General features: G+C 44.4%; 1 protein-coding gene across 1 annotated transcript in view; it reads left to right on the forward strand.

Moving 5' to 3' along the window:
* Window positions 1-738: 738 nt before the first annotated feature.
* The window catches only part of SLC39A11 (solute carrier family 39 member 11), a 216,575-nt gene continuing 199,206 nt past the window's right edge, over window positions 739-18,107 (forward strand). Inside the window, exons 1-2 of the mRNA XM_075278149.1 lie at window positions 739-851; window positions 9,847-9,885. Of these exons, the coding sequence (XP_075134250.1) occupies window positions 744-851; window positions 9,847-9,885 (147 nt within the window). The 5' untranslated portion in view covers window positions 739-743. The remainder of the gene's footprint in view (window positions 852-9,846; window positions 9,886-18,107) is intronic.

Consider the following 18,107-nt stretch of genomic DNA (forward strand, 5'->3'; position numbering starts at 1 on the left):
ATATATATATATATATATATGTATATATACTAGCCCCTGCCCTCGACTTCATCTGTGTGTTGTTGGTGTTGATGATCCACCTGCTCCGATGTTTTGGCAGCTCTCAAGCTGGCCTGCCTCTAAACTTGTTCCTCGCGCTGTGCCCGTGATTGTTCCGGCATCTCAGCAGCTCGCTAGAACACCATATAATGTGTGTTGTTCGCACTGATGATCCCCCGTCAGCTCGGCTTGAGGAGAACTCTGTGACTTCTGGCTCCTTCATAGCTCTCGTTGTTTTAGAATTTTGCAGCAAATTAGATTTTCTTTTTCCCGGCATGTTTAAAAGTAGCAAACTGCCAATTTGGATTAAATGTGTTTTCCCATCCAGTGTGTCAGCACTGCCTGGAGCAGATCAGATAATATGCAGATGCATGTACACAATGGACTGAGGGTTAGCTGAGTGTTTACATAGAGAGATAACAGACCTGGCTGCAAGAGCAGTGTAATATAGTATGTGAACATAAATTCATAACAGTCGGGAAGCCATGTCATTTACCGGGATAAAAAGTAGCCAATGTTTTAATCCAAGTTACAATCTATCTATGTGCCGAATTTCATTCACATCCAATCAGCCGCTTTTGCGTGATTGAGGAACAAACATCCAAATACACAAACCTTTACATTTATAATATTAGTAGGGTATCAGCCTATGTGACTGCAATTCGTAAATAATAAATCTGAACATTTTTTTCAGGGCTCTGAATATGATTGAAGGATACAGTCCAGTAACACAGTCCCTTTTAGGGACACTATTCACATGGGGCCTTACAGCAGCTGGATCTGCCTTGGTGTTTGTCTTCTCAACCGGACAGGTGAGTGAATGGCTATTGGCTTGGACGTCAATTTATGTTTTCTGGTCCAGCCTCCTCAAAGGAATAGGCATCTGAATAGAGATGAGCGAGTCCTATTCGAAACGGCCGTTTCGAATAGCACGCACCCATAGGAATGAATGGAAGCGGCCGGCACGCAGGCTGCGTCCATTCATTTCTATGGGTGCGTGCTATTCGAAACGGGAGTTTCGAATAGTACTCGCTCATCTCTACATCTGAACAATCCTGTCGATATTTTAGGATACCGAACGCAATATGTTAATAATTCATTTCAGAAACTGAATGTGATTTCACTTCTGTTCATATTTTTATGTGTAACATGCTTTGTGATATTATATTTTTCACTTTTTTTTTTTGCGTACTTTCATCGACTCTTGAACAGGAATCAAAGTCAGTATGCGTAGACGTCAATGACCAGATTATCCCCACTCAATTCCCAGTTAATTTGCTGCTGCCGGCTTTTACTTCAATTGCAAGTCCTCATTTCCGACGACGTAATCGCATTGATTGGCTACCTGCCGTCTCCAGGATCAAATTAGTATTATTATCTTCTATTTATAAAGCGGCAATTCATGTGCTCGACACGGCTGAGATGTAAATCCTACATACCTACACATTTCTCTGCACGTCTATAAATACCGCCATAATCTTGGCAAGTGTTGTGTCCAATATGGGATACTCTTCTCTCATGAGCTGCTTCCTACGTCAGAAGGCTTTTCAGCAGTTTTTAAAGGGATTCTACCATTAAAAACTTTTTTTCCTCGTTGACACGACGGAATAGCCTTAAGAAAGGCTATTCTTCTCCTACCTTTAGATGTCTTCTCCGCACCGCCGTTCGGTATATAATCCGGTTTTCGCCGGTATGCAAATGAGTTCTCTCGCAGCACTGGGGACGGGCCTCAGCACTCAAACAGCACTGGGGGTGTCCCTATTGCTGCGAGAGAACCTATCCAGCGCTGCCTCCATCTTCTTCAGGAATGGAGTCTTCACGCGTCTTCTTCCGGGTTGTCCGGCATAAACTAAAACATTAACACTAAGCGAAACTCCCTTCCCCCACCTAACTTCTAATCTACTCCCTTCAAAAAAAAAAAAAAAGTATACTTATCCATATTTTCTGATTTCTTGGTAATGTTACGTTTTGCCATTTCTGGAGACGGGAGGTTACCAGTACTCCTCTCCTCCCTCACGTTCCCATCATACTCATCTTCTTCCGCTTGGCGTTGCTTCCTTCACAAGGGAGCTGTAGTTGGTCCTTACGCAATAGAACGCCGGCAGAAGCGAAGATTGTGCAGGTGTCGGCTCCCAGGTGCAGGCAGAAGAGAGGACAGCGGCACGAAAGTCATCTCCAGGATGAGAAGACAGGTACGTATGATGTGGTGGGGAGGGGGTTTGGGACTGAGTTAGTTAGATAGGTAGGGCTAGTACTCCGCGGCCTAGCAAGGGAAACAGGGTGGGTTGTGAGGGAGGAAGTGAGAGGGGGAAATCTGAGTGAACTGCAATGCATCACGGTAGTTGTAGGCGAAGACAGCAGGAAGCTAACCATGTAAACAAATGCCGAGGATACCAGGAGCTCCCAGAGAAAGCCACCGCTACAAATCGCAGTGCAAGTGAGCAGCTCGGCCCTGCAGCACGTCTGCAGGGATCTCATCTGTCGGATAGGCATTCAGTATTAGAAACTGGATATCTCCTTTAATTTATAGGGTCTCTTATGCCTCCCAAACTAATAGTAGTGTTATGTAGAGGCCTTTAATAGGAGCAGACACATATCTTTGTGCCCTCAAACCAAAGAAGGAACATTGCGGTAACCATCTCTTAATAGATAAGCAAATCAGCTGGCAAGTGCAGTGGGGGCGGAGCCTGATTTACCACATTTGCCTATAGACTGCTGTGACACAGGCAGTGGCGTAAACTGGTCATCACAGCTAAAGGGGCGGTGTTGGGTGGCGATTCCAGAGGAGATTTGGAGCACTTGCAGCTGTCTGTAGACAACTGGAGTAAATCAGGCTCCGCCCTCCGTGCACTTGCCTACTGTTTGCATTTCTATAAAAAGATGATTATCTGTGCATTGGTTTGTGGCCACAAAAATATCTTTTTGCTTCTACACGTCACTATTATTGGTTTGGGTGGCTAGGCCATCAATATTTTAGTCCCCTCTAAAACAAAATCTGCACCGATATTGCTGGATAAAGAGTCAAAACCAACAATTTTGGAGGTGTCTCAATAAACCTAGAGACTCTTTTTGCTTTTGTGCATTTTTTTCCCTTGCTTATTTCCTTGCCTTGTTCTGACCTAGTTAATTCCTCGAGCGGCGTGCTAAAATTATACTTTCTTCCCTAGTACTGACCTTGCGTTTAACCTCAATACTTTGTGATCCGAGAAAGTTGTTTGTGCCGTCGCCGGCTTTCGTTGCAGACTATGATATGTTTTGCCGCGTCCCCTGCGTTTCTGTCCAGTCAGGCTTACAGTCCATTTCGCCTAGGGGTCAGAATGACTCTTTTTAAAGTCAGAGCGATCCATGGCTGGAAATAGAGGTGGGAGGCGGCATCCGTTGTCCCCATAGAAACCTGACGCTGCTTGGGCCTAACAATCTATGTGAGGGACATTGTGAGCCGAAATATTGCATTATATGGAAGATGTATTGTGTGTGTTGTTAGTACAGGGATCAGCGACCCTTGGCACTCCATCTGCTATGGAACTACAACTCCCACCATTTGTAGCATTTGCCCATCTCTGGTTGTATACCACCTAGGACATTGGTTCTGGCGTCATATAAAAGGGAACAGCAGCCCTAGCTATAAAATGGAGGAAGAGTCTCCTATACCTGTACTCTGCAGTATGTATAGATGTATCATTTGTCAAAAGGGGGGATAGTCACTTCATCTGGCCGTATCTCTGGTTTTATACCACCTAGGACATTGGTTCTGGTGTCATATAAAAGGGAACAGCAGCCCTAGCTATAAAATTGAGGAAGAGTCTCCTATACCTGTACTCTGCTGTATGTATAGATGTATCATTTGCCAAAAGGGGGGGATGGTCACTTCATCTGGCCATATCTCTGGTTGTATACCACCTAGGACATTGGTTCTGGTGTCATATAAAAGAGGACAGCAGCCCTAGCTATAAAAATGGAAGAAGAGTCTCCTATACCTGTACTCAGTGCAGTATGTATAGATGTAGCATTTGCCCAAAGGAGGGTTGTCACTTCATCTAGCCTTATCTCCGGTTTTATACCACCTTGGATGTTGGCTCTGGTGTCATATAAAAGAGAACAGCAGGCCAAGCTATAAAACTGGAGGGAGAGTCTCCTATACCTGTACTCTGCAGTATGTATAGATGTATCATTTGCCAAAAGGGGGGGATGATCACTTCATCTGGTCGTAGCTCTGGTTTTATACCACCTAGGACATAGGTTCTGGTGTCATATAAAAGAGAACAGCAGCCCTAACTATAAAAATGGAGGAAGAGTCTCCTATACCTGTACTCAGAGCAGTATGTATAGATGTTGTACTTGCCAAAAGGAGGGATTGTCACTTCATCTGGCCTTATCTCCGGTTTTATACCACCAACAACACACAAAAAAAAAAACTTTAAGAGGTCTTCTGGGACATACATATTGAGATATATAATACTAGCTGGTACCCGCGACTTCGTCTGCGGTGATTGTAGCAGTGGGTATATACAGGCGCGGGTAACGTTTTTGTAGTGTGTATAGGGTATGGGATATGAAATGTAACTGTGTATCTTGTTTTTGCTGTAATTCAGAGAATACGTGAGACTTTTGTGTTGAAGTTACTTTGTATTTGAGCTGCTATATATACGGTGTTGTGAGAAACTTTACATAGTGACTTTGGGACAGAAGTATTTGAAGTTAACCCTTTCCCGCCGATGGCATTTTTTGATTTTGTTTTTTCGTTTTTGACTCCCCTCCTTCTAAACCCCATAACTTTTTTATTTCTCCGCTCCCAGAGCCATATGAGGTCTTAATTTTTCTGGAACAAATTTTTCTTCATGATGCCACCATTATTTATTCTATATAATGTACTGGGAAGCAGGGAAAAAATTCAGAATGGGGTGGATTTGAAGAAAAAATGCATTTCTGCGACTTTCTTACGGGCTTTGGTTTTACGACGTTCACTGTGCAATCAAAATGACATGTCCCCTGTATTCTGTGTTTCGTTGCAATTCCGGGGATACCAAATTTATATGGTTTTATTTACATTTTGACCCCTCAAAAAAATCCAAAACTATGTTAAAAATTTTTTTTTTTTTGAAAAGTCGTCATATTCCGACAGGCATAACTTTTTATACGTAAGTGTACGGGGATGCATAGGGCGTCTTTTTCTACGGGACCGGGTGTACTTTGTACTTCTACCATTTTCGGGGAATGTTATTGCGTTGATCACTTTTTATGCAAATTTGTATCAGAATCAAAACAGTGAAAAAACGGTGGTTTGGCACTTTTGACCATTTTTCCCGCTACGGCGTTTACTGAACAGGAAAAATATTTGTATAGCTTTGTAGAGCAGGCGATTTCGGACGCGGGGATACCTAACATGTATGTGTTTCACAGTTTTTAACTACTATTATATGTGTTCTAGGGAAAGGGGGCGATTAGAATTTGTAATCCTTTTTATTTGTTTTTATATTTTTTTTTACTTTTTTTTAAACTTTTTTTTTTGCATTTATTAGACCGGCTAGGGGTATTGGCATGAGTAGGCGGTGTCGCAGATTGTCAGAGCGGTGGGGGTTGGCAAACTTGGCTGCTCCGGAGCGTTATAGAGCGCCTCCTGGAGTATCGTTAAGGTGAGGGGCAAAGTGGCAAAGTCTATGTATATGTGATTGTGTGGGGTTAGGAACGAGGCTGCAGAGGGCAATATGAATTTTGTGGCTTGCTATGGTCCAAAGTGTGTGAGATTGCAGAGATGGTGGTGTGAGTTTGGGTTTTGTGGGGGTCCTGGCACAAACGTATGTGCGCTATTGTGACGAAAAGTAGCCTATTGCGCAATCGGGTGTAGTGACTATGTTTGTGGAAAATTTCAGCCAAATCGGTCGAGCGGGTTTTGAGTGATTGAGGAACAAACATCCAAACATCCAAACACACAAACCCACAAACATCCAAACTCACAAACTTTCACATTTATAATATTAATAGGGTGTATATATATATATATATATATATATATATATATATATATATATATATATATATATATATATATATATATACACACACACTCAGGTTATCAATCGGTGACCGATGCGGATATGACACCTGATATTAACAGTTTGAGGAGTCTTGACCACTTCCATGTCACATGGTATATCAACAGTTAAGTCTTAGGCCTAGTTCACTTGGGCTAGTGATCGCGTATTTTGGTCCTGATTTTGATGAGGGAAGCGCGTCACAATCAGGACCAAAATGCAGATAGCCGTGACTGTTGCGGCTTCCCGCTCCGGAGCCGGCCCAAATTTATGGGCCTAGTCCGGAGGGATTGTCTTGACGATTTCCGCCACGGCGTCTGCCTCAAGAAAGGGCAGCTCGCTTCTATTTTCTACGAGCAGGAACAAAAGATCGCTAGCGGTCTACATAGACCTCTGTTGTGAGGGGGCGGATTTTGAGGTGGATTCCGCACCTTAATCCGCCCCCTCTTGCCCCGTGTATATGAACCCTTATCCAAGTGAATGGGGCTGATCTGCGATACCTAAGCCCAGACTCTATCATATGTACAGGGGCTATGCTGGTGTTCAGTGAAAAGACCACAGCGCTCATCTGAACACTATGACCGCTTCATCCAGCTGATCAACATGGGTCTGGGGCCTATCTTATCCCAGAAAATCACCAATATAAACCGCTTGGCATCATTCATTTCATTCAGATCGAGTCCTCCAGAGCAGGACACTTTTTTTTCCATTGGATCTTCGCTCTGGATAAGGGATGTGAGGATGTCCGAGCAATCGTCCCCTCCCAAAATAATCCATATTCCCTAATAGGGCATGGTAAATCCATTCCTATCTAATTCCGACCCTATTGTTTACCGTAATGGACGCCAATGACCAAGAAGAGATTCCTCGTGGCTACCTGTGACCTCATCCGACCTCCTTTACTTTGTTGTTTTTTTGGCTCTTTGTAATGGATCTGATTGTAAACAAAATTGAAGATTCCTTGAAGGTGACTTCTCTGTCTTGGGAGTCTTTGTATATACTTGTCACTTGCTCATTTTTGCAGCTATTACATGGCGGTGACGGACAGACGTTGCATCTTCTAATCTTTACGTTCTGCTTTCCGTGCGATCCCTTCTGAGATGACTAATAATGTCGTGCAGACATTGTCTTCTCCTGCTGGTGTCTTCTCCCTGTGCTGGTGTTGCGGTGTTTTACTATTCCCGTCAGTCTCACATCTGCCAGCAGGATTAATAAATTCTACATCCACCCATAGATAAGGGGCTATCACTCGGAGTACGACTTGTCTGCTAGCCTTACACCGAAGACGCCGCTTGTCTCCCGAAATCTGGAGTCCGCATCCTCCTGATAGAAAGTGACAAGGCCGAGCAGAGAGTTACTGACAGAACAATAATCCACTTGACGTCGGCGACTAATTCTCTTTCTGACACTCCAACTTCTGAACCTCAGTATGACGGGTCCATGCTGTTAACCCCCATGATGCTAACGGTGTAAGGGACTGATATTTCTGCATCCAACGCTCCAGATTTAGGTTGTCTTTCTACGGGGAACGGGGATTAGATTTGCAATGAATGCAGGATTTACTTGGATATTTTACAGTTTTTGCAATTTTGAGTCTTTACTACGTGCAAACCAAAGTCCTAAGTCTGCTTTTGCGGCTTATGGTGTCAGTGTGATGGTGCACAGCGCTGACTAATAGAAGGTTGCAGATAAATCCTGAGTTTTAGGCTATAGAAGATATCGTGATCGTGTTTGTTTTTGGACTATGGATGGATATCTAGGCTGATTGTAGTTGTGTTCGGGGCAATGGACGACCAATCCCTAAGATAGGATATCAACTGAAGATCAGCAGGGGTCTGACACCCATGACCACAGCCCATCAGCTGTTTCAAGAGATTGCAGTTTTTGGATGAGCACAGCGCCGCACATTTTACCGTGGCCATGCTTGGTATTGCAGCTCACTTGAATGGGACTGAGCTGCAGGCGGCCCTTGCAATTGTTGAATGTGGTGTCGTCGTCTGTGAAGCGGAAAGCAGGGGTCCTAAGTTTCTGACTAATCTTTATTTAATGACCCATCAATTAATAAGTCCAAAAAACCACTTCAATGCAGCTCTTGTTGCAGCTTACTCCCCTCTCCACATGCATGCTCAGACAAGTTGGGCGGGATATCTATTGACTTCATTTTTCCTGACGATGCATGGGCACCTTAGGGCCTGTTTACTTGGCAGATTTTGGCTCTAATTCTGAGGCAGATCCATCTTAAATTCAGCACCAAACTCTGCCCTGAATCTCATATTGTTGTCACTGGTAGTCAGAGATCGAAACAGGATGCTGCAAAGATCCAGCCACAGCTTCCCTGACCGTTTCAGCTGCAAAGTCCAAGACGTAAGTAAAAGCAGAAATGGAAAAGGAATTTGAGGCGGAAATCTGTCTCAAATTCATCTTCCATTTCTGCCACGTAAACATACCTACAGGGTCCGCAACCTTCCAGCACTCCAGCCGCTGTGAGACTACAACTTCCAACATTCTCCATTGACTTCCATGGAAATTACAAGAAAAGCAGAGCAATTATGCATGCTGGGAGTTTAACAACAGCTGGTGTGCTGAAGGTTGCCTACCCCTGCCTTAAAGGGATCCTATCATTGGATACCCTTTTTTTCTGACTAACACGTAGGAATAGCCTTAAAGGCTATTCTATTCCTACCCGTAGATGTCTTCTTCGCGCCGCCATTCCGTAGAAATCCCGGTTTTCTTCAGTATGCAAATGAGTTCCTTTGCAGCATTGGGGGCGGGCCCCAGCGCTCAAACAGCACTGGGGGCGTCCCCAATACTGCAAGAAAACTCTCCAGCGCCGCCTCCATCTTCTTCTGGAACACCCTCTCCCTGTGTCTTCTTCCGTCCTGGGTTTCATGTTCTAGGCCTCGGGCAGAGCCGACTGTGCATGCCCGGGCCACAAGAAAAATGGCCGCTTACACAGTAATCTGTTGTAAGCGGCCATTTTCTTGTGGCTGCGGGCATGTGCAGTTGGCTCTACCCAAGGTCCGAGGCTTAGAAGATTGAAACCGAGGACGAAAGAAGACACAGGGAGAGGGCGTTCCAGAAGAAGATGGAGGTTTCACTGGAGAGTTCTCTCGCAGTATTGAGGACTCCTCCAGTGCTGTTTGAGCACTGGGGCCCGCCCCCAGTGCTGCGAGATAACTCATTTGCATACCGAAGAAAACCAGGATTTATACCGAATGGCGGTGCAGAGAAGACATCTAAAGGCAGGAGAAGGATAGACTTTCTTAAGGCTGTTAGTCAGAAAAAAAGGTATCCAATGATAGGATCCCTTTAAAGTCTGCAGACTCTTTATTTTTATTTCTATTAGATTTTTTGGCTATCTAGCACAGATGACATCTCACTCTCGGTTCACATCTGCGCTGGGCTCTCTGTTGTTTGTATCCACTGGGGGACCTGAATAACAAAAAACAGGACCACAAAAACAGCGGTTACATGCGAACCCCAGTATAGCCCATGTATGGTCGGGGTGTATCTGCTGCTTATCGATCTCGCTATCCTTCCAAGACTTTTCTCTCTGCCGATTTTTGGCTGTTTCTGTGATGAAGCCTCAATCTAAAATTCATTAAAAATTTATAGCTCAACATGCAACAAATTATCCATTTTATTAATAATTCATCATTTTTGTTTTGAAGCTGGAATTGGTAACTTTTTTCCGACTCCACAGAGTATAAGGCTTGTGATTGTGTCCTGGTGCCCCTTGTCCCCCTACTTATATTATCCTTGTCTTTCCCTACAGAGACGTATACTGGATGGAAGTTTGGGCTTTGCAGCTGGGGTGAGTACATGTAACGTCTGACCTTGCATACACTTCTCCTGTACTCTGCTAATCCTCCCTCAATAAAAAAGAGAAAAAAAAAATCATTACTTGCTGAAGCCTTGGGCTTTTTTTTCTTTCCCTAATATGCAACAGATCAGCCCATCCTTTGTATTTTAGATTTCACCGCGGGCGCCCCATTTAGCATACACGGGCAGCCATTGTTCTGTCATTTCCCATAATTTCCAATGTCATTGAGCTCCGGTTACCAGGGAATAAGAGGGCATGTTACATCGCTGAGGCTTTGTGAAGAGCGCAGAAGAGATTTATATGTTCTGTGGCATCCTTTCACTCAGATTTCGCAGATACGTTTGAGGACAGATTTAGGTTTAGGGTCTTTTTTTTGATTCTTCCCAAAAATAGATTGGACACCGAATTAGACCGAAAAAAAAAGGTAGGATTCGTAGTCAGTTCTATGTAGGGGCTACCTAAAAGGAATGCTGTAACGTGGAATTATGTTGTTTTTTGGAAGGCATCAAATGACTGGGGATTAAGGAGGACGGATTCTGAGTCTCCTGTGCCTGGGTCCACAGAGGAGCTCAGTAGGAGGAACATGGGACTTGTGACCCTCTGCAAGTCAGGCATGCAGGATTGTGACCCCATTAGACTTATCAGAACACCAAGAAACTAATATAAGATAGAAGTGAACGGAACCAGTGTTTGTCAGTCTGCAGGATTTTCTGCATGTTCCAGTCGTGTAGAAATCCTATGGATAACACGGGTTAAAGGGGTTTTCCCATGGAAGACGTTTATGGCATTTCTACATGATCCTACTACTGTGTGTTTGGATGTTTGTTCCTCAATCACACAAAAATGGCTGAACGGATTTGCCTGAAATTTGGCACATATATAGAATGTAACCTCGATTCCAACATTGGCTACTTTTTATCCCGGTAAATGACAAGGCTTCACAAGCACTTTGAACAAATTTAAGTTCATACTAGACTGAAGGACCCTTGATGACGTCATCACAGGTCCTTGAGCCGTTCTCTGATAGGATCATGCTATTGTGTGGATAGAGCTATATAGTATTGAATCGGACAGTCTGGAAGCTGCTGAACATGGAGTCTAATGGAAGGTCAGTAGAGTAGAGAACATGCAGGCTGTGTGTGGGCAAGCGAAGAAAGGCTATTCTTCTCCTACCTTTAGATGTCTTCTCCATGCCGCTGTTCGGTAGAAATCCGGGTTTTCTTTGTTATGCAAATGAGTTCTATCGCAGCACTGGGGGCGGTCCCTGGTGCTCAAACAGCACTGGGGGTGTCCCCAATGCTGCGAGAGAACTCTCCAGTGCCGCCTTCATCTTCTTCTGGAACGCCCTCTCCCTATGTCTTCTTTCGTCCTGGGTGTCAATCTTCAGGCCTCGGACAGAGCTGACTGCACATGGCCGGCCCACAAGAAAATGGCCACTTACACCAACTTACTGTGTTAGCGGCCATTTTCTTGTGGCCTGTGGGCATGCGCAGTTGGCTCTGCCCGAGGCCTAGAAGATTGAATCCCAGGACGGAAGAAGACGCAGGGAGAGGACGTCCCAGCAGAAGCTGGAGAGTTCTCTCGCAGCATTGGGGTTGCCCCCACTGCTGTTTGAGTGCTGAGGCCCGCCCCCAGTGCTGCGAGAGAACTCATTTGCATACCAAAGAAAACTGGGATTTCTGCCGAATGGCGGCACGGAGGAGACATCTAAAGGTAGGAGAAGCCTTTCATAAGGCTATTCCTACGTGTTAGTCAGAAAGGGAAAGGGTATCCAATGGTAGGATCCCTTTAAACTTATGGAGGCCATGGAAAGGACAAACTAGGGATCGCTCAGGGGAAAGGTGTAGAAACCGTTTTTTTGCATTGTGATCTGAGGCTGGACGTGACTAACGTTTTTTTTCTCCATAGTTTTTACTTTTTGTCCATCTAAAGAACCGCCAAGCGGTCGTGCTAAGGGTTAAGTCACCCTCTGAATTGAGTGACAAAGCTTTTAAGAAATTCTCGCCCTAATTATTCTTCACGCTGACATTAGGGGAGCGCTTGTTGAGCGTGTCTCATCATTTTCAGCCAGTCACTTTGTTTCTTAGTGAGACAATTATTCCGAGCAGTTACTTTACTGTCATATGGTCACTTTGCTCCGACATGGCGGTGACCTTTAAAATCACGCATCACTTCTATTTGCATATTTGCTCCTGCTGATGGTTTTTGGAAATAGCTGTCGTGTCCTTTTTTTTAATTTTAATTCTTTCACCCCTGACATTCCTTGCAGTCTGACCGAGACATCCGAGATTTTCTATATTACTAATTCCTGGAATTTGTACAGGACCAGCCATACCGTGTATCATACCGTACATGAATATTTGCCGTATCAATCAATTAACCGCCGCACCTTTGTTCTTCTGATCGATGAGGGTTCCCGGGATCGGACGGCAGTGTATCATACATACGTGGCATTTTCTAAGTCCGATGTAACATCCCGGAAAACATCTTTAAATGTTTAAAACCTGCCCTTGGCCCCTTTCTTTTTTACACAGTGCCCTACGTACAGTACAGTGTGACTGTGCCTGGTACTGCAACCCAACCCCAATTACTTCAAGAGGTTATCCCACTAAGCAAGAACGGGAGGACCTTTCATTCACTGGATATGGGCATGGTCTGGTGGTGGATGGTGCTCCCACCAAACTGAATGGGACAGTCGAGTGCCATACTTCACTATCTAGGAGTTCCAGAGATAGCTCAGTACTTTACTTTTGGCTGTCTTTGGCACTCCCATTAAAGGGATCCTATCATTCAGAAGTAATGTTTTGTCCCTAACATGTCGGAATAGCCTTAAGAAAGGCTATTCGTCTCCTACCTTTAGATGTCTTCTCCGCGTCGCCGTTCCGTAGAAATACTGGTTTTCTTCGGTATGCAAATGAGTTCTCTCGCAGCCCTGGGGGCGGGCCCCAGCACTCAAACAGCACTGGGGGCATCCCCAATGCTGCCAGAGAGCTCTCCAACGCCGCCTCTATCTTCTTCAGGAACATCGTGTTCCTGTGTCTTCTTCCGGCGCAGACTTTGAAACTTGTAGGCCTCGGGCAGAGCCTACTACGCATGCCCACGTAGAAAAATGGCCGCTTACACAGTAAGTAAGCGCCCATTTTGTTGTGGCCTGTGAATTGAAGCACTGTCCACCAACAGTCACACCCCCAAAACACAGCAGTGAACAAAAGGATCGACACACAGATTTGTTCGTGAGTCTGGTTTGAAGGAACTGCTCTCCCACCATAAAAGTTGAGTTAACGGCTTTATTAACAGAAAAACTTAAACACGATGCGTTTTGGGCGTTATAAAACACCCATCCTCAGGTGTAATAGTTCTCTGCTGCTGGGTCAGATGCATTGACCAAAACACCGCAGCCCAAATTGTTGAACTGCTCTCTGTTGGTGTAAATAAAAGGTCTCAAGATGCGTTCCCCCTGTGCTCAGAGCACAGCATTGTCATCCATTCCAACGCCACCTCTGTCGTCTGCATCTCCTCCTCTTCACTCCTCTTCTTACAAGAGACCACCAAAAAGTGGCTGACGGAACAGCTGACTGCGCATGTCTGTTGGCCATTTTGTGGTGGTCTCTTGTAAGAAGAGGAAAAGACGCAGAAGAAAGAGGCGGTGCTGGAATGGATGACAATGCTGTGCTCTGAGCACAATTACCATAATGAGGAAAAATTCAAAAATGGCGGCACGGACCTTTAAAATAAAGGTTTAAAAACTATAATGATAGAATCCCTTTAAAGTTTTATGTTAAACATTGTTAGACAATTTTTGGTGAGGATAGTTGTTTATTTTTCTATATTAAAAAAAAAATTCCAAAAAATCCTCCACTCTGGCCACAAAGTCAAATAACACGTTGACGCTTCTTGCTTTCTGTAGGAGATTTTTTTTTTTTTTTTTTGCAGCATTCACCTCACTTACAGCACACTGATGATCACAGCTATTGTCACAATCGGTGATGTCACAGTTTATCTCCTCCCCTTTCTCCTCACAGAGCATACCAAGAAAATTCTCCCATTGAAGTCAATAGGTTCTGCTCCAGCCAGTCACAGTCTGTTTTAGGGTTAGTGGCAACAGTTGGAATTACAAAATTTTTTGGATTTTTTTTTTTTTTTTAAATTAAATATAGATAATAACATGGAAAATTAAAAACAACATCACCGAAAATTCCTAAAAATATTATAATGTAAATTTTAATAGTTTTACATAATCGCTGACAAACGTTGTGTAAATAAGTAGTACAAGCGATTATAAAAAATTCTGTAATAGATTTTCTGCTCATCAGCTCAGATTATTTTCCTGTTCCCTCTTCCCTTGCTAAAATGTCTTTCACGCTGTATATCCCTGCTCATCTGTGAGATGGACTGCAGGTCACATGACTCCGATTACGCATGTCTATAGAAGTCTATGGAGAGATGAAGTGTACTCTGTGGCTCTGTGCACACAACCTTGTGCTTTAACAGTGTGCTAGCCATATTCTGCTTTCACACTGACCCATTTGTCTCTATGGCCCCGTGATCATGCCCATGTATTGCCAAAATCCGCCCCCTCTTGTCCCATGTGAACAAGCCCTAAAGTAATATACTGACATCAGTTCAAGTCAGTACCTCTCTACATATGTCCTGCATAGTTCCGGGATAGTAATAGAGTAGATTATCCTGTGCTTACTGTGTGCCCACCGCACAACATACTTTCTAAGGGGCGTGGCCTAAATAATTGTCATTGATTATAATTAAGGTAAAATACCCGATTTATTTGGGATTTTGATTCAGGCCCTAATACTACCCCAATGTCATTCTTGCATCATTGTCACGTCGTGCGCCTTTATCATTATACGAAGCCTATTCTATCACACAGAACTAAAGCTCTACATTGTATTTATGATCACTTTTTAAATTATTTTTGCCATCTCTTCAAATTGGCTTTGACTGTTCCTTTCTATAAATTGGCAGAAAATGTGATGTATTATTTAGGTACCATACTGCAGCAGCTTGGAGCTCCATCTGTAACATTCATTAGGAAATCGTTAGAACGGCCTAACGAAAAAAAAAAATCTAGATCAGATCAATTACTCTTTCAGATTTCATAACAGGATGCCAAAGAAAAATCTTTTTTCATCTGCACGCGGTACAATACGTGCGATCATCAGTCGGTATCACATTTAGTCACACAAAACAGTAGGGACAATGTTAATGTATCTGTCCGTCAATAGACTAAATACAGTAATAACCTGCGCACTCCTTGTCCTTATTTGTGCCAAATCAGGGAGGGGGTACAGCTGGCCGCACGTTGCAACGACCCAGGGGTAGACAACTGCATCAAATCCAGATCTCTGTTTTCGTATGGGCTCAGTCTTGAGACGATTTGACTTCTGGATAGAGTTGAGCGATCGGGATCGGAAAAGATCGGATTCTAATCGGTGATCGAGTAAATTTCACGATCGTGATCGGAATTCCAATTCCGATCTCTTCCGGCGGGATCGAGGTCAGAGGTTACCTCAAGATCGGCTTCATGTATATATCATAAATAGGGTTGTGCGATCGGGATGGGGAAAGATCGGCTCCCGATCGGTAATTGAGCAAATTTCACGATCGGGATCGGCTGGAAAATGATCGGAAATCGGATTTTAAAATCGATCTTGAAATCTCAAGATTGGCTCAACCCTAGTGTGTCATTTGCTTGCCAAAATTCTACGTCTTGGGCTCTGTCAAAATTCCACGTGTCAGGCTTTGTTCTCGTTCGTATCATTACGCTGTGATCGATCCATTTTGCAACAGATCGAAACCAAAGCTAATTTCCATCCCGAGTGATTCTGGAAGCGGCTAGTGGATGGCGACGTGTGCAACACCAATCCTATTGCGTTGCTGCAATTTTCTAGAAACCAACACTGTGCAGGGATTAGGATGCTGCATCGGAACTTATTAAAGGGATTCTACCATTAAAACACATTTTTCTGTCGTTGACACGTAGGAATAGCCTTACGAAAGGCTATCCTTCTCCTACCTTTAGATGTCTTCTCACCGTTCGGTAGAAATCCCGTTTTTTGTCGGTATGCAAATGAGTTCTCTGGGGCCAGGCCCCAGCAATCAAACAGCACTGGGGGCGTCCCCAATGCTTTGAGAGAACTCTCCAGCGACACCTCCATCTTCTTCAGAAATGTCCTCTTCACGCATCTTCTTCCGGCGCAGGCGGTCAAACTTGTAGGCCTCGGGCAGAGCCGACTGCGCATGCCCACAGGCCACAAGAAAATGGCCACTTACTTACTGTGTAAGCGGCCATTCTTCTTGTGGCATGCACAGTTGGCCCGAGACCTAGAAGTTTGACTGCCTGCGCTGGAAGAAGATACGTGAAGATGGAGGCGGCGATGGAGAGTTCTCTCACAGCATTGGGGACGCCCCCAGTGCTGTTTGAGCATTGGGGCCCGCCTCCAGTGCTATGAGGGAACTCATTTGCATACCGACGAAAAACGGGATTTCTATGGAACGGCATCTAAAGGTAGGAGAAGAATAGCATTTCTTAAGGCTATTCCTACGTGTCAACCAGAAAAAAATTGTGTTTTAATGGTAGAATCCCTTAATGGTAGAACCCGGAGGATGCTACAACAGATGATTTATGCGAGGTCCAAGTGTCAGATTCTCTCAGATCACATACCGATGACCTATTTTTGTATGATAATTCGATCTGGGGTCAGAAAACCTCTTTAAAAAGAGTCTGTCACCAGAACCCAGCTAGATAGGTTAGGGTCACCTGAATCAAACGGTGCGAATCTGAGCCTCCAGTGTGGTGATATTTTGTCAATATGAATATTAGGTCTTTGGAGCAATGAGGATGTCACCATTGCTCCAAAGAGCTCATTTGCATGTTGCCAAAAACATTGACGTTTCGACAACAAAGACACCGATTTACCCGGGTGAAAATAGCGGTTGCTTCAGACGACCCTAACCTGACCTCTGGTGACAGACTCTCTTACACACCTTTTTCGGCAGGACCAGCAAACTCTTCACCGATGGATTATACTGGGGGAGATAAGAATTGGTCAAGTGGATTTTAACATGTCCAATCCTTTGGTTCCCTGGGAGATCAGGCTAGGTGCGCCTGGATTACGTTCGGGGTTTCCGTCCCCAAGTCCTCTAAAAAAAAAAAAAGCACATTCTCTCTTCATTTTTCGGGTAACTTGGTATTCCTGTTTCTCTGTATTTGTTCAGTGTTGTGAGGATAGGCCGTGGCAATACGATGGGAACCCGACTGATTCTGAGCATTAAAGAGTCCCGGGTCTCTCGGACTTTTCCCATGTGCAGGGAGCCGAAACCCTGGTACAGGTGAATGGTATTAGATACACTCCCTGCACAGCATGTGACTCGTGTCAATGTGTCAGCCCCTCCAATCACTAACAAGTAGGGTAGTGTAAAGTATTACTAGACAGTCTAAAAATATGGCCATTGTGATAAATCTGGTGCAAGTCTCTCTCCGCTCTAGACATCTAATTCTCAACAGTCTTAAAGGGGTTGTCCAGGATTTAGGACAAACTCGGGAATGGCTATAAAGTAGGCTTCACCTCTCCCTGGTTGTCCTGTCCTTGTCCCCTTTCTCTCCCATGCCTTAGCTCAACTTGCCGGAAGCCGAGAGGCTGAGAGAGTGCCAGAGAGGGACCAGTGACACCCCTAACTAGGTATACAATTGGAAGTGGTTGGAAAGAGCGGGGCTGCAAACCGGAAGCTGTATACAGTGTAGGGAGCTCTGTACACTGTGGTTGTGGTTCCTGGAACTGCAGCCCTGCTCCTATTCACTTGTATAGAGCTGCTACCAGTCATATACCTAGCCAAAATGGATGATCTGGAAGGGGTCTGGGTGTCCGACCCTGACCCAACTTGTGGAGGGGTCATCCGTATTAATGACCTTTACCCCCTGGACAACCCCGTAGTCTCGTCTACACTGCTGTGCCTCATACAGCATAGACAATGGTCTCTTGTCCTGAGTGACCTAACGTTAGAAAGCGGCGTCTACTGCAGAATGAGACATTGACATAAATTTGCCGAGACTATTTTTGAATGTTTTTAATATGTTTTTATGCTCTCGACCCAGCATGCGTGATGAGAGTCTTATGACCCCTTATTATATACTCCAAGGCAATAATAATCTTCTAATAACATTTCCCGGCTGCCCATGATCTCCTATTCCATCTCTC

The sequence above is a fragment of the Leptodactylus fuscus genome, chromosome 6 (assembly GCF_031893055.1).
Source record: "Leptodactylus fuscus isolate aLepFus1 chromosome 6, aLepFus1.hap2, whole genome shotgun sequence".
NCBI classification, from domain to species: Eukaryota; Metazoa; Chordata; class Amphibia; order Anura; family Leptodactylidae; genus Leptodactylus; species Leptodactylus fuscus.